Genomic DNA, 13,640 nt, shown 5'->3' with positions numbered 1-13,640 from the left:
TCTTGTGCTAGTCCCTGAGGGTACAGCAGGAACAGGACTGGTGAGGTCTTTGCCTTAATGAAATTTGGAATCTAATGGGGGACTCAGACCTTAGATAATTAGTGCTATGTGAAATTTAGGTGGAGGTACAAGATGGCAAACAGAATCCTAAAATTAGCGTCATGCTCCTGTGCTGTTACTGCCACCACTGCTATTTTTCTCTTCTGGCTGGAATTAGTGGTGAGTAGAAAGACACTCCTAACTGCCTCCCTCCCAACTACAAACTCATTCATCTACCTCCCTCATAGGAAGCACCATCCAACTGTTCACTGTCATCCTCATGAAGGCAGAGGTCAAGGTTTGTTCAATGGCAAATTATTCTAAGAATTCCATCAAGGCCTAGATAAAAGACTATGCATTGGATGAAAAAGGATATTAGATAGCTAGTTATTTTATCCATTGAGAAAGTAAGATAGTGCTACCATTATATGCAGCAACTTTCTGGTTAAAACTAAAAAATACAACCAAAGCACATTATCAAGGGCAAGTCATTGCTCTTGTTTAGATTTTCTTTTCTGTTATTCTTTATCCAACATAAGTTTTATTGATTTTCAATTATGTGAAAAGAAAAAAGGCATGAACACAGTCTCATTGTGAAACATAAAAGTATTTACGAGGCACTTTCTCCACCATTTCCTTGAATAATTTCTTTCCCTTCTCCTCATTTAATTTTCTCCTGGTATTTTACTTCCTTTCTAAATTGCATTGATCCAAGATCAAGACATTTAATGAAATTTCCACATGCTAAGTTACATATCCAGATATATAAATATTGAAAACATAACTGAATCACATAACAAATATTGGTGTGGCTGAGAGATTTTGCTGTAGTTAGGTTTCGATTTTACTATTTGTTCTTGGTTTTAGAAATATGTTGAATATTCTTTCTTTACCTGTATTAGTTATGGGTGACCTAGAGATACACATTTACTTTCTTCAAAGTCTCTCTATTGATTTCCAGCTGTAATACCCCACAAATCAGTGACTTCCTGGAAAAGTGCCGGATAATGAGGGCAACACAAAACAATGCCATCGTGCCTATTTATCTTCTGGATTTAAGGCCATAAAAGTGATCTGAATGGTCCTGAAAGGAAAACTTTATTCTTTCTCAGATATTTATTTTATAGCCATCTCGATTTTTATAAGCTTGTCATGACATTGACTACTAAATATATTTTATTTTTAGCATTATAATACAGTAAAACACAAGACCACAGCTATTTAGCTACATGAGATGGTTTTAGCTACAGCAGCTTAAATGCAGTCTCAGCTAATGGGCCTGTTTATGCACATGTGACAAATTTGTAGAATGGTTCATTTATTCATTAAGTATTTATCGAGCACTGTGTATATGCTATATGCTGGTGATGAAACTGTGAATGAACAGGCATGGTTCTTCTCCTCTTGACAGCTTACAAAGTAGTATGGGATTTAAACAGGTAAATGCTAATAAGATTGTTGGATGGATGCTATGATGAGGGAGGTAAACAGCCTCTGAGATAGAAATCAAAGAGAATTGGGATGTGGGGCTTGAGTTGGGGGTGTATTCTAGGCAGAGAGGACAGCATATGGCTGAGCTTGAAATATCAAGGGAGATGGCAGAAGATCAGACTGGGAGGATAGACAGGGGTCTGGTCATAAAGGATTTCTAAACAGGGGAATGGCGCGATTGCATTTGCATTTTAGAAAGCGTACCCTGTTGGCAGTTTGGGAAAGGGCTTAGGGAAGGAAGTCTGGAGACAAGGAGACCAGTTAGAATGTAGTGACGGGTGATGATTACCTGAGTGAGAAACTAGTGCGTAGTTACTGAAAAGTGGGCAGAGTAGTGGCTTCATGGAGTTTGATACTTAGATACAGTATGTGCTGGAATCTTTTGTGTTGAAGATCACTTAAATTGTATCCAGCAAGCTATTGACATATATCTTCATTGGGTGTTCAGACCAATTTCATTTACCTACTGAATTCCTCTAGGAATACCTGGGCTTTTGTGGCTATCCATTGATAGAGCTCACTTACTAACAATGTGATGTGCTGTCATGTGCTTGAATCCAGATGTGCTGAGAGCCAAGCCTCTGCTTAAATATTTGCAGTAACAAGTTTATTATTTCCTGAGGCAATCTGGTTCAGAATTAAGATTCTAAGTCTGGATGCTTCTGAATGACACTGAAAAAAATTCTACTTCCTTATCCACCTGCTAGCTCTTCTTAGATATCTTTTCTTCCTGTTACATTTCCCTGGAAGTTTTGGGATTCCATTATTTGGCCTGGCCTTCCAATTCCTTTTCCTCTTGATCATCTCCTTTCTGTGAACTTGGTTTGGTAGTAGCCTCAGTGACATTTGGCCATGAATTGGCACCCATAGCCTTTTAGGACCAGAGTTGGAGTCTGGGGTTCATCTCCAACTCAGTCCTTTTCTCTGTTAAGTGAAAGTCCCTGGGATTATGGCTCCCATTACAAACCATAAATTAACTAGTAAATTAATTAGTAAATAATAAACATGTGGAAAGATTTAGACAAGGGAAAAGAAGATTTTGAAAGTCCTGGCTCAAGCAAATTTCTTTGTCTAGACTTTGGTATCATTTTTCCTAAGTAAGTTTAATGAAATGTTGCCTTCACTATGAAGCATTTTCTTTTTGAGATGTTCATATTTCAGCAGCATATAACATGGTGAACATTTGTATATGTGAAAATTGGATGACAAGTTCAAAAAACTGCAGGTCATCTCAGGTCCTTCTTAATAGAAAGTCTGCAGGTCCTGTCATCAGCATTCTGCACGTCAGTGGGGCCATCTCTTTATTTACCTGCCTAGAAGCTTCATATTGCTTCTTTGTTTTGTCTTTCTTTGAGAAATTCTGAAGAAATTCTTGCCACTCAATTCCTTTGTTTAGAAATGAAAGTTCAGCGTGGTGTGTAAAGGCTGTGCTAAGGGTTTGCTGCAAGGGTGCCAAGCTATTGATTTATCTTCCCTGGCTGTCAAGGACACCAATAGACAGAGGGTGTCATGGCTCTGCTAAGGCATGTGAAGAAATGCCAGTGTATTCAAACAACAAAACAAATGCCACGGTGTTTTGACAGTTTTCTCTTAGAATGTACTCTCTTTCCTGAGTATATAATTCAAATGTGATGTTAAGACTGTAAAATTTATTAGTACAGTTAATTCTAGAGTCTAAAGGAAAGGGAGCAGCGGTATGAATTGTAAACATTTATTTGTCTTTGCAATGAAGAGCCTTTTGAGGTTGCAACTTTACTCCCTGAATTAGTATGATATTAACAAGAATTGACTTTTGAGTCATCTTGGCATTGCTACTTAGTAACATTCGACAATCGCTGTGCCTCAGTTTCATTGTCTGTAAAATAAAAAGTAGAAATACTACCTAGCTTATGGTTTTTGCAAAGAATAAATGAAATAGCATGTCAGGTGTCTAACTATCCTCATCTCTTATTTTATTATTTACTTATTGAAACAGGGTCTTGCTCTGTTGCCTTGGCTGGAATGCAGTGGGACAGTTATAGCTTGCTGCAGCCTCGAACTCCTGGGCTTAAGTGAGCCTCACACCTCAACCTCCTGAGTAGCTGAGACCACAGGCATGCGCCACCACACCTGGCTAATTTTTAAATTTTTTTGTAGAGACAGGATCTCACTATGTTGCCCAGGGTGGTCTTGAACTCCAGGGCTCAAGCAATCCTCCTACCTTGGCCTCCCAAAGTGCAGGGATTGCAGGAATAAGCTATTGTACCTGGCTCTCATCTCCTATTTTAAAACTACAGGATAATCTAAAAATCAGTTTGCATTTCCTGAATTTAACATTGGAAGGCAGAATGATATGAATTCAAGACTCCTGGTGGTTGAGACCACCATATTCTTGTTGTAGGACCAGTACTGGCTTGCTATGTGACCTTAAAGGAGTAATTTTTGTAATCATCTATGAAATGGAGTTCTTAGCACCTGCTATCCACTTCTCATGTTTCGTTTTTTCATTCATTTTACAAAAATTTATCAAATGCCTGCTATGTGGCAGACATTGGGAAGGCAATGGTGAATAAAATGAATAAGACACGGTCCTCCCCTTTATGATTCATATGTTCTTCTGGGGAAGATATGGGGAAAAAAACCCGTGGTTGAGTTGAGAATTCCATTCAGCATTGGCACCATGGATTACCACAGGAGGTTTATATACAATGTTGATATGGACCAAGCACAGGGTACACGAGTTAGATCTGGCTTCGAGTGGTGGAGGGCATGGGCCTGAACATATAATTGGAATGCAATTGGCACGGACACTGAAGTTGCGGAAATATAAAGAGATGAATAATCCAGCCGTAAAAGATCAGGAAAGGATTTTTGGAGGGTTGACATTTAAACTGAGTCCTGAAAACCAAGTAGGCCAGCCAGATGGAAGGAGAGAAAGACAGCCTGTGAAAAATGCTCATAGATAAAACGTGAAAGCTGGTGGGTGTAAAATAGTTGAATGGTAAGTATTGTTATGCTTCCTAAAGTATTATTACATGATGGCAGAGGAAGTGGTTCAGAAGGTGATAAATAATAATAGGTAAAAATTTGGTACGGATAATCCAAATTTTCCATAATCCTTATAGATGATAGTAACTGAATACAGCCTAGCACTTCAACACCACCATGTTCTCACAATTGTGTTACTTTATGATTTCTGACTTGTGGATTAACTTCATTTTTTAAAACATTACGTTATACTGAAACCTTTTCCATTTTGAATTTCAAGTTAGAAAGAGACTAGGTGATCTGTTTTATGATTTCAGGGCCTGTCACACCACAAGACCACCATACTTTGGAGAAGGGGATCGAGTTGATTATCATTTTATCTCTCAAGCAGTTTTTGATGAAATGGTAAACATGGTAAGAATTTTTGCCTTTGTTTTTATTGCACAAGAAATACATGACCTCTGGGAAAAATATTAGGAAATAATTATAAATAAAAAAAAGAAGAATTAAATTTTGTGCTTGTTATGAGAGGTGAGTTCTTATTGGTTTTTTTTTTTTTTCTTAAAGTGCTTAATACATCATTCTTCACAAGCTTCTTTATTTTATGGTCTTGGAGAAAATATTTTAAATTTCTAGTAAAAATGAATGAGTAGGCGTTTTAAGGAAATAGAACTAAAGCAGTATGAAAAATTCTTGTGATCTGTGCTAATCGGCTGCTGCTACTGTTATTAATCAGATTTACTCAAGATAAACAGTTCTTACAGAACTAATGGTACACAAAGCTTATAAATTAAGTATGCCTGGAGATGTGGATGTTCTGTCCAGAGAGTACCCTTTCTGTGTGTTATCTGTGGTGCTTTCTAATTGTTACAACCCGATGCACCATTTCAATATGCTGCGTCCCATGTAGTTGGTTTGTTCTGGACATGTTACCTTCCATGGTCATGTGCCTGTTTGAGAAGTTCTCAGTCCTGGAGGCCAAGGAGTTCACTAATGCAGATGGCAGCTCTTGCTAGAAGATGGGAGAAGATCCCTAACTTCTTTGGGGACTATGTTTTTACCAGGTCAAGGTAATTAACCCTGCATTAGTCCATTTCACAGGCACTCAGAGCAATCTTGTTCAATTTAAATTTTGGTTTTTTTCATTTGTTTTTTACTGAAACCCTCACAATCTAGTTATTGATAATAACTCACAACACTCTTGTTTTTGAATTCGTTTTTTTCAAAACAACTTATTTGTTCCTTCTTGGCCTTCACATACAAAGGGAACCCTCATAATCCTCGCATGTTTTATATGTTGAAAGTATATGCTAATGTAAGTACATATCTGTCCATGACTTCAGTTAAACTGAAAGAGTATCTCATATTTTCATCATGACCAATGAAATCTGTAAACCTTTCATTTTTACTTCACCATGGCCCTTATTTTTGTTTATATCCTTGTTGTTTCTATCACCAAGTAATCCTACATGACTTTCTTTACTTTTCTGAAGCCCGCAAACTATCAGATGAGGGACTAACCTGTGTTTCTGCTTTTGAAAGATTGCCATCCAACTGCTGATGCCCTTGTAGCTACATATCCCCTTCCCTCTTTCCCCTGTTTTTCCTTCTTCCTTCCTCTGTTCCCACCCCAAAATAATGGACCTGGCTTATACCTCATTGTAGATAATCATGGAACTTTTCAGCGTAGGCTTTGCAGTTTCTATGAGTTTAATTTGAATGGCCAACTCTATACACGGTGCATGTTTTGTGGACTTCTCTTGTGTTCATGGAGACGTACAAGTGAGAAAATCCTATAATCCCTGGGCAATTTTCTCTCTAAACTTGTCAAAAGAACGTCTTGGAAAGTCTTCCTAATTTTCTCTCTTACAGTTATATTTTGGCAGTTCAATTTAATTGATTAGGGGTCCTCTGGGACTTTATGTTTCTAAAAGCCTTAATAGAGATTTGAGAAGTTATCTTGCTATTAGTAAGAAGTATTCTCTTAGGACTCTGTAGGATGAAAGACAACTAGTTCCCAAAATTAATGTTAATTTCTCTTGTTAGAATATGAGGCATTTTTTTTCTCACTTCAGTTCATCTGTTCTCAGTACCCCATCTGCTCTCTGATGTTTCATACCTAATCAGATCTGTAATCAAGTTAGTCTGGTTCAATTCCTAGTCTAAAAAGTCACTACACTTCTATACTATATTTAGTCTTAGAGGTTTTACTACCACTCCAAAAATTCTCCTGTGTTTGAGAAGTGCTTATTTTTACTGCTTCTGATAACACATACATATACTTCAGGATAGTGTAATTTTCTTGAACTTGAATTTGTCTCTGATCTCTTTTCTTTTAATGTAAGCTTGAGACTGTTTCATGAAGAGAGACAAAACCTAGAAATGACAAACTCATGACACATTTTCAGCTTTGCCAATCACCACAGACACTCAGCCTTCTTTACACAGAACCCCCCTCCACACAACAGCCCCCCAGAGAGCCTGCCCACCACCCCCCATCACAGCAGCCCCATTGACGGACAACCTTGGCACATCTTTACTGTGGACAGTCACACCGTCCTGCCCTCACGGGTACAACACATAGACCTGCATACCCTCCCCACACACAGGTGTCTCCTCCTTCCCATCAGAAACTTCCCCTGCAATGCACAATCATCCCCCTAACATGCCCACGGATATGAGAACCCTTTTTATGGACACATACACAGTCCCCACAGAAGCTCTCCCTCTCCTGTAGAAATAAAACCACAGACCATGAGGTTTTTGGAGTATGACTATTGCTATTTATTAGGAAATCCACATGCAGTAAGAAATGAAAGTAGCATCACCAGCCAGAATGGGGTGGAGGGAAATCACTTAATCCCAAATCTTAACAAACCTGTAATGAGGTCTCTTTTATACCTATGTGCTATGCAAGGTTCCTCCCAACTCTGCGTCTCTACATCTTTCTAGAAAATGCATTTTTTTTTTTTTTGGGATCCACAGTGGAAGGTCCTTGTACATATAAATAAACAAACTTACAGTTTATATCTGAAAAGGAAATCAAGTATACATTTTGAAAACAGAGTGAGTCAAAGAGTGTTAGGGTTCTCCAGAGAAACAGAATCAATAAGATGTGTGTATATATATATATATATATATATATATATATAGAGAGATAGAGAGAGAGAGAGAGAGAGAGAGATAGTGAGGGTGGGGCTCATACCGCGACCCCTTAGCCTGGGGAGGTTAAGGCGGGGGGATCACTTGAACCTAGGAGTTTGAGACCAGCCTGGGCAACATAATGAGACCCTATCTCTTCAAAAAATAAAAAATTAGCCTGGTATAGGGGTGCATGTCTGTAGTCCCAGCAACTCAGGAGGCCGAGGCAGAAGGATTGCTTGAGCCCAGGAGGTCAAGGCTGTGGTGAGTTATGATTGCCCAAATGCACTGCAGTCTGTGTAACACAGCAAGACCCCATCTCTTAAAGGAAAGAGATTTAGTAGAAGGAATTGGCATACATGGGTTATGGGGACTGGCAAATCCAAATCTGCAGTGTGAGCCAGGCAGCCAGGAGATCCCAATGAGTTCACCTTGCCTGCTGCCTAGACAGAGCTGATTTATCAAGACGGGGAATTGCAATGGAGAAAGAATGATTCATACAGAGCTAGCTGTATAGGATACTGGAGTTTTATTATTACTCAGATCAATCTCCCTGAGCATTTGGGGATCAGAGTTTTTAAGGACAACTTGGTAGGGGGAAGGAAATGAGTTGGGAATGCTGATTGGTCAGGTCAGAGGTGAAATCATAAGAAGTCAAGTTGTCTTCTTGTGCTGAGTCAATTCCTGAGTAGGGACCACAAGATCAGATGAGCCAGTTTATTGATCTGGGTGATGCCAGCTGATCCATCAAGTGCAGGGTCTGCAAAATATCTCAAGCACTGATCTTAGGAGCAGTTTAGGGAGAGTCAGAATCTTGGTAGCCTCCAGGTACACGACTTCTAAACCATAATTTCTGATCTTCTGGCTAATTTTTTAGTCCTACAAAAACAGTCTAGTCCCCTGGCAAGAAGGAAGTTTGTTTTGGGAAAGGGCTGTTATCGTCTTTGTTTTAAACTGTAGAAACTCAGTTCCTCCCACAGTTAATTCAACTTGTGCTCAAGAATGAACAAGGACAGTTTGGAGGTTAGAAGCAAGATGGAGTCCATTAGGTTAGATCTCTTTCATTGTCTCAGTCATAATTTTGCAATGGAGGTTTCAGTGTTGCAGATGAAATCCAAAGGCTGATCTTTTTGTTATATTGAGGCCTTCAACTGATTGGATAAAGCCCACCCATATTATGGGTGGCCATCTACTTCCTCAAAGTTCACCAATTTAAATGTTAATCTCACCCCAAACATCTTCCATGTTGACACGTAACACCAACCAGCACATGAAAAAAAACAAGATAAAGTGTCTATCCAAAAGGAGAGCCAGATATGTATCTATATAGGTTTTAGACACACACACACACACACACACACACACACACACACACACACACAGAGAGAGAAAAGGAGTCACAGTATTTGTTCCAAAAAACAAAGTATAATATTGAAGGAGTAAAATAGTAAGAATATTTATTTTTGAGTTTTTAACTTTTGGAATACACAACACAAATTTCTTTTGGTTATGGGGGATGTGGATTTTTTTCTCATCACCTGCAGCAGACACATTGCCCCCCAACCTCAAAAGACACCCTGTGCCTTCTGGCCTCTGACCTCTTTCCCTGACAGACAGCCCATCCCTCTACCCTCACATCTCCAGAACATCTGGGGCCAAGACGCCGGGTAGCAAGAGACCCAACTGCTGCTGTTCTTAATGCTGCCGCTGCCATTTGATGGGATTCATTGCAGCCCTGGAAGTTTTCACTTCATTGTTCATTTCAAAATCACATATATGAGAAGTCATACTTGCCAAAGTCATCCACATTTTTATTCCTTCTACTGTCATCAGTTACCCAGTTTAGATTTGACCTAGTGGTTTAATGAATATAGTATTGCCAAAGAAAAAGCCATAGACAATTTTGAGAGATGTGCTTTTACTTGCATTTTTTTTTTTTTTTTTTGCGAGGGAATACAGCTTTTGAAAGAACTGAGCTTCCAGAATACAGACAGAGGCGTCATTTATAGTTCAAATGGCTGTAGGGGAGATACTAGTTCTGTTGAATAAGATTTGGGGCAGTTTCAATAGCAAGCTATCTTTATGAGGAAAACAGGATGTGTCTGCTTTTTCAAAGCTGTTAGGATGTCCCTGTAATTCATGGCCTCCAGGAATTATCCGTAATTCATGGCTTATCTTGGAATGCAAGGCTTTTGGAAATGGAAGGGTCTTCTGGGCTGCCTGGTGTGCTGGCATAGCTGAAATGGCAGCGGCAAAGGGCAGGCCATTAGTTTTGCCCTCTCAGTAATGAAGGTTTTGGTGCGGGTTTTGCAGGAAGTGGATAAGTAAACAAAATAGTCCATTGTACCATATGCTGCAGCGCCTTAATGCTTCTCAACGTTTTGTCAGCAGGTTATTTCTAAAAAACCTAATTTTTTTTTTGTTAGCTGAGAATTCTGAATACATTTTTCTGTCACAGTTTGAAATTAAGTTTCATTTACCCCATTGTCATCCTTATACAGTTGCTAAAATTTGTAAGGTTTTTGAAATTATTTAAAATATGACATCAAATGATTTTAGCTGTAGTTAGATTGCATGATGGCTGCTGTTACATGAAAATCTTTGTTCTTCTCGAATTCCAGGGGAAATTCATTCTAACATTTAGTTATGGTAATCACCAGTATGGATTAAATAGGGACACGGTGGAAGGTATTGCAAGAGATGGTTTAGCAAGCTGTATTCATATGGAAATAGAAGTAAGTGTCTTTCATTCAACCTATTAATGTGTGTGTAGTTTGTGTGAGTGTGGTGTGTATGTATGTGTATGTGTGTGTGTGTATCAGTTTTTTACTGATACATAACTGAGGTACATATTTGGGGTGCATGCAATAATTTATATACATATTTGAAGTTGGGGAAGGGCTGTGGTGCACAGGCGGCACATTGCCAGGCACACAATAAATGGAAAATATTCCATTTGTAATTAGTATGGGGACAAGATACGTGAAACACTAAGTAACAGGGATTAGGTTACAATACAAGAAATTGCACAGATATTGTGAGTGAAACTGCCACTCAAGCTTTACCTTCTGTTATTTCCTCACTAAATGCTCCTTTTTCTTTTTAGAGCATGGCCTCTGTTTATAGAAAGTAGATAAAGTGTAGATAAAGCCTGATTCTTAGAGTGTGGAACTGGTTCCCGGTGCGCTCAGGACAATGGCAGCCCCATGCAGTCAACTTTGCTCCTTCCTTCTGCATGAGATGCGTGGGCCGTGCTGCCATTAAGCTGCAGGGGCTCACGGGGTGTAACATTTTCATACATCTGGAAATTTAGACCTGTAGATGTCAGGAGGTTTTTCTCTCTACCCTGATACCCCGTCTTGCCCCAACGATGATCTATAATTAAAGTATATAGAAGCTTCTCCAAAATTAAGATCCAGGGTAAAACTATGAATTTCTCACTCATTTATTTAAAAAAAAAATCTTTATTACATACTTGGAACCTTCAAAAATGATTGATTGTTTTTTCAAGATCCTTTAACTGAGCAGTATGACACTTTTGGAATTAAAAAAGTGATTATAAAACTGATTCAAAGCCTGGCATGGTGGCTCACACCTGTAATCCCAGCACTTTGGGAGGCTGAGGCAGGCGGATCATGAGGTCAAGAGATCAAGACCATCCTGACCAACATGGTGAAAACTCATCTCTACTAAAATACAAAAATTAGCTGGGTGTGGTGGCACATGCCTGTAGTCCCAGCTACTTGGGAGGCTGAGGCAGGAGAATTGCTTGAACCCGGGAGGCGGAGGTTGCAGTGAGCTGAGATTGCACCACTGTACTCCAGCCTGGTGCCTGGTAACAGAGCAAAACTCTGTCTCAAAAAAAAAAAAAAAAAGAAGAGATTCAATTAGACCAAATGTACAGAAAACGAAACCTAGGCAAATCGGATACATAATCTTTCGCTGTCAACTCTGAATCTTTCTTACTTTTTCCCTTTGTGACTTCACACCATAGGAGACTGTAATTCCCTTTTAGCTCTTTGTGTTGGCATAAGTGTTCCCTGGCTTACACATTTCTTCCAGCTCTTTAACTGTCCTGACTTCAGAATATTGCCAGTCTTATTTCTCTGTGATTAACTGGTTTTGTATCTTTAAGGAAGATTTTCTTTATTTCTATAATATGTAGCAAAAAGAAAAGGTCTTTTCTAAAAAATGTCTTCCTTTGACAAGGCAGAGACAAAAATCAATGCATCTGTGAGTACAGAAACTCTCCATCCGTGTGTCTACCTTTCTTCAGTTCAACAGTTAACTGAGCAGTGGCTCCTATTTCACTGTTTTTCTCCCTGGGAGCTCACTCCTACGCATTTCCAGGAGACTGAGTCTATAATCCATGCTTTATTCCTCTGATTCTCCCCAGCTGAAGTATGTTTCCAGACTGCCTTGGACATTGACTCTTTCAGAAATTGTTTTGGAAACAGCCTGTATTTCTTCCAACTGAATTTTTAAAATGAAGATTTTGAACCTTGAGTGAAACTGATTGAGATGGAAGGGACTTTAGAGTCCATTTGGAATGGCTTTCATTTCACCTGTGAGGAAACTGATAGCCACAGAACTTGAAGGATGCGTGGAGTCTGCAGGAACCAGAGACCTGCAGTCATGACCAAGCCCTGCAAACTCACCGACCAGTCAGTACGTTACACAGTTTCACACTGTGATCTGGTCTGCAGGTTACAAGGAGCTTGGCCTTCCCAACAAGGGTGCTGATTTAGGTCCAGAAAGGGCCCCAAGATAATGACAAAGGGGGTCACAGAAGAGCCTTTTCTCCTTGGTAAGATCGCTACCTCCTGGTGCTCCACAGAAGCCTTTTGAAATGGAGAATTGAAATTACCTTTCTGTAATAAAGTTGCAATATTGCTATGAATGTACCTATTTTATATTTAGCAATTTTCTAACAGTCATATTCATTAGAATGATTAATTAAAGGAAAAACCAGGTGGAGTGAATTCTAATATTTCCAATGACAATTTAAAAGTTGATGAAGAGAGAAAAGTAATCCAATCTTGAGATATAGAAAAATAGTAGCTAACTATACAGATGAAATAAATTCTTCAATATATTAATAATACTACTTATACCCATGTGGTCAGATGGCTCCAAAATGATTTCTAAATCATGTATCTGTTTCCCATTTATTATCTTCCTTTTAATGCACAGGGTGTAAGAAGTTTGAAGTATTCCTATTTTGAGCCTCGTTATATCCTGGTGGTGCCCATGAACAAGGAAAAATACGAGGGATATTTACGGAGAAAGGGATTATTCAGTCGTGCAGAAATTGAATTTGCTGTCTCCAGAGTGGACCTTTATATTAAAATTAATCAGAAATTTCCAGGATATTTTGATGCAGTAATCAATGCAGGTTGGTAATTTTCAGCAAAGTTTTATTTTTGAAATGTAAGGCTACTGAGTTAAAAGTTTGTTTTGTGGGAATAAAAGTCTTGGGTTAAAGATATTTTCCTTATAACAGTGAATCACAAAGAGCTGCAAAAAGGGGTAAGAATCCAAGAGGTCTAACCTTCCACTGTTTTAATGAGAGCATTGTCTCAATTATTCTTTAAGATTGTAGCTAATAAGGTTTGGTGTAAAATGAGCCTAAACTAAGTTCATTTTTTAGGAGACATTGTGAGAACAAAGTTAAATTATATATAATATGAAATACACGTTTAAATTTCTAGAAAGGCATATGAAACTCAGGTAATTTTTTTATACTCTACGTATAGTTTAAAAACCCAACTACTCAAAATATTATAACCATAAAAACGTACGTGTAAAGCAAACATTTTCAGAAATCAGCTTAGAAGTGGCCATTTAATTTGAAGCAGTGGTTCATGAGAGAACTTCATATTTCAATAAATATTTAAATATTCAGTTTACTGTCCTGCTACATGGACCTAATGTTCTTTATCTACTGCATGGATGGTGAACAGCACATGATTATGTTTTTTTTTTTTTTTTTTTTTTTTTTT

At 38.5% G+C, this 13,640-nt stretch overlaps 1 protein-coding gene across 1 annotated transcript in view; it reads left to right on the top strand.

Moving 5' to 3' along the window:
• Positions 1 to 13,640, top strand: part of LRGUK (leucine rich repeats and guanylate kinase domain containing) — a 120,836-nt gene that overhangs the window by 55,463 nt on the left and 51,733 nt on the right. The window contains exons 12-14 of the mRNA XM_032275949.1: positions 4,815 to 4,911; positions 10,260 to 10,373; positions 12,832 to 13,033. Of these exons, the coding sequence (XP_032131840.1) occupies positions 4,815 to 4,911; positions 10,260 to 10,373; positions 12,832 to 13,033 (413 nt within the window). The remainder of the gene's footprint in view (positions 1 to 4,814; positions 4,912 to 10,259; positions 10,374 to 12,831; positions 13,034 to 13,640) is intronic.

This window comes from Sapajus apella, unplaced genomic scaffold (genome assembly GCF_009761245.1).
Source record: "Sapajus apella isolate SASKATOON/1434 unplaced genomic scaffold, GSC_monkey_1.0 scaffold7, whole genome shotgun sequence".
NCBI lineage: Eukaryota > Metazoa > Chordata > Mammalia > Primates > Cebidae > Sapajus > Sapajus apella.
The sequence above is the reverse complement of the archived record's forward strand: the minus strand, read 5'-3'. Positions and strand labels throughout refer to the sequence as shown.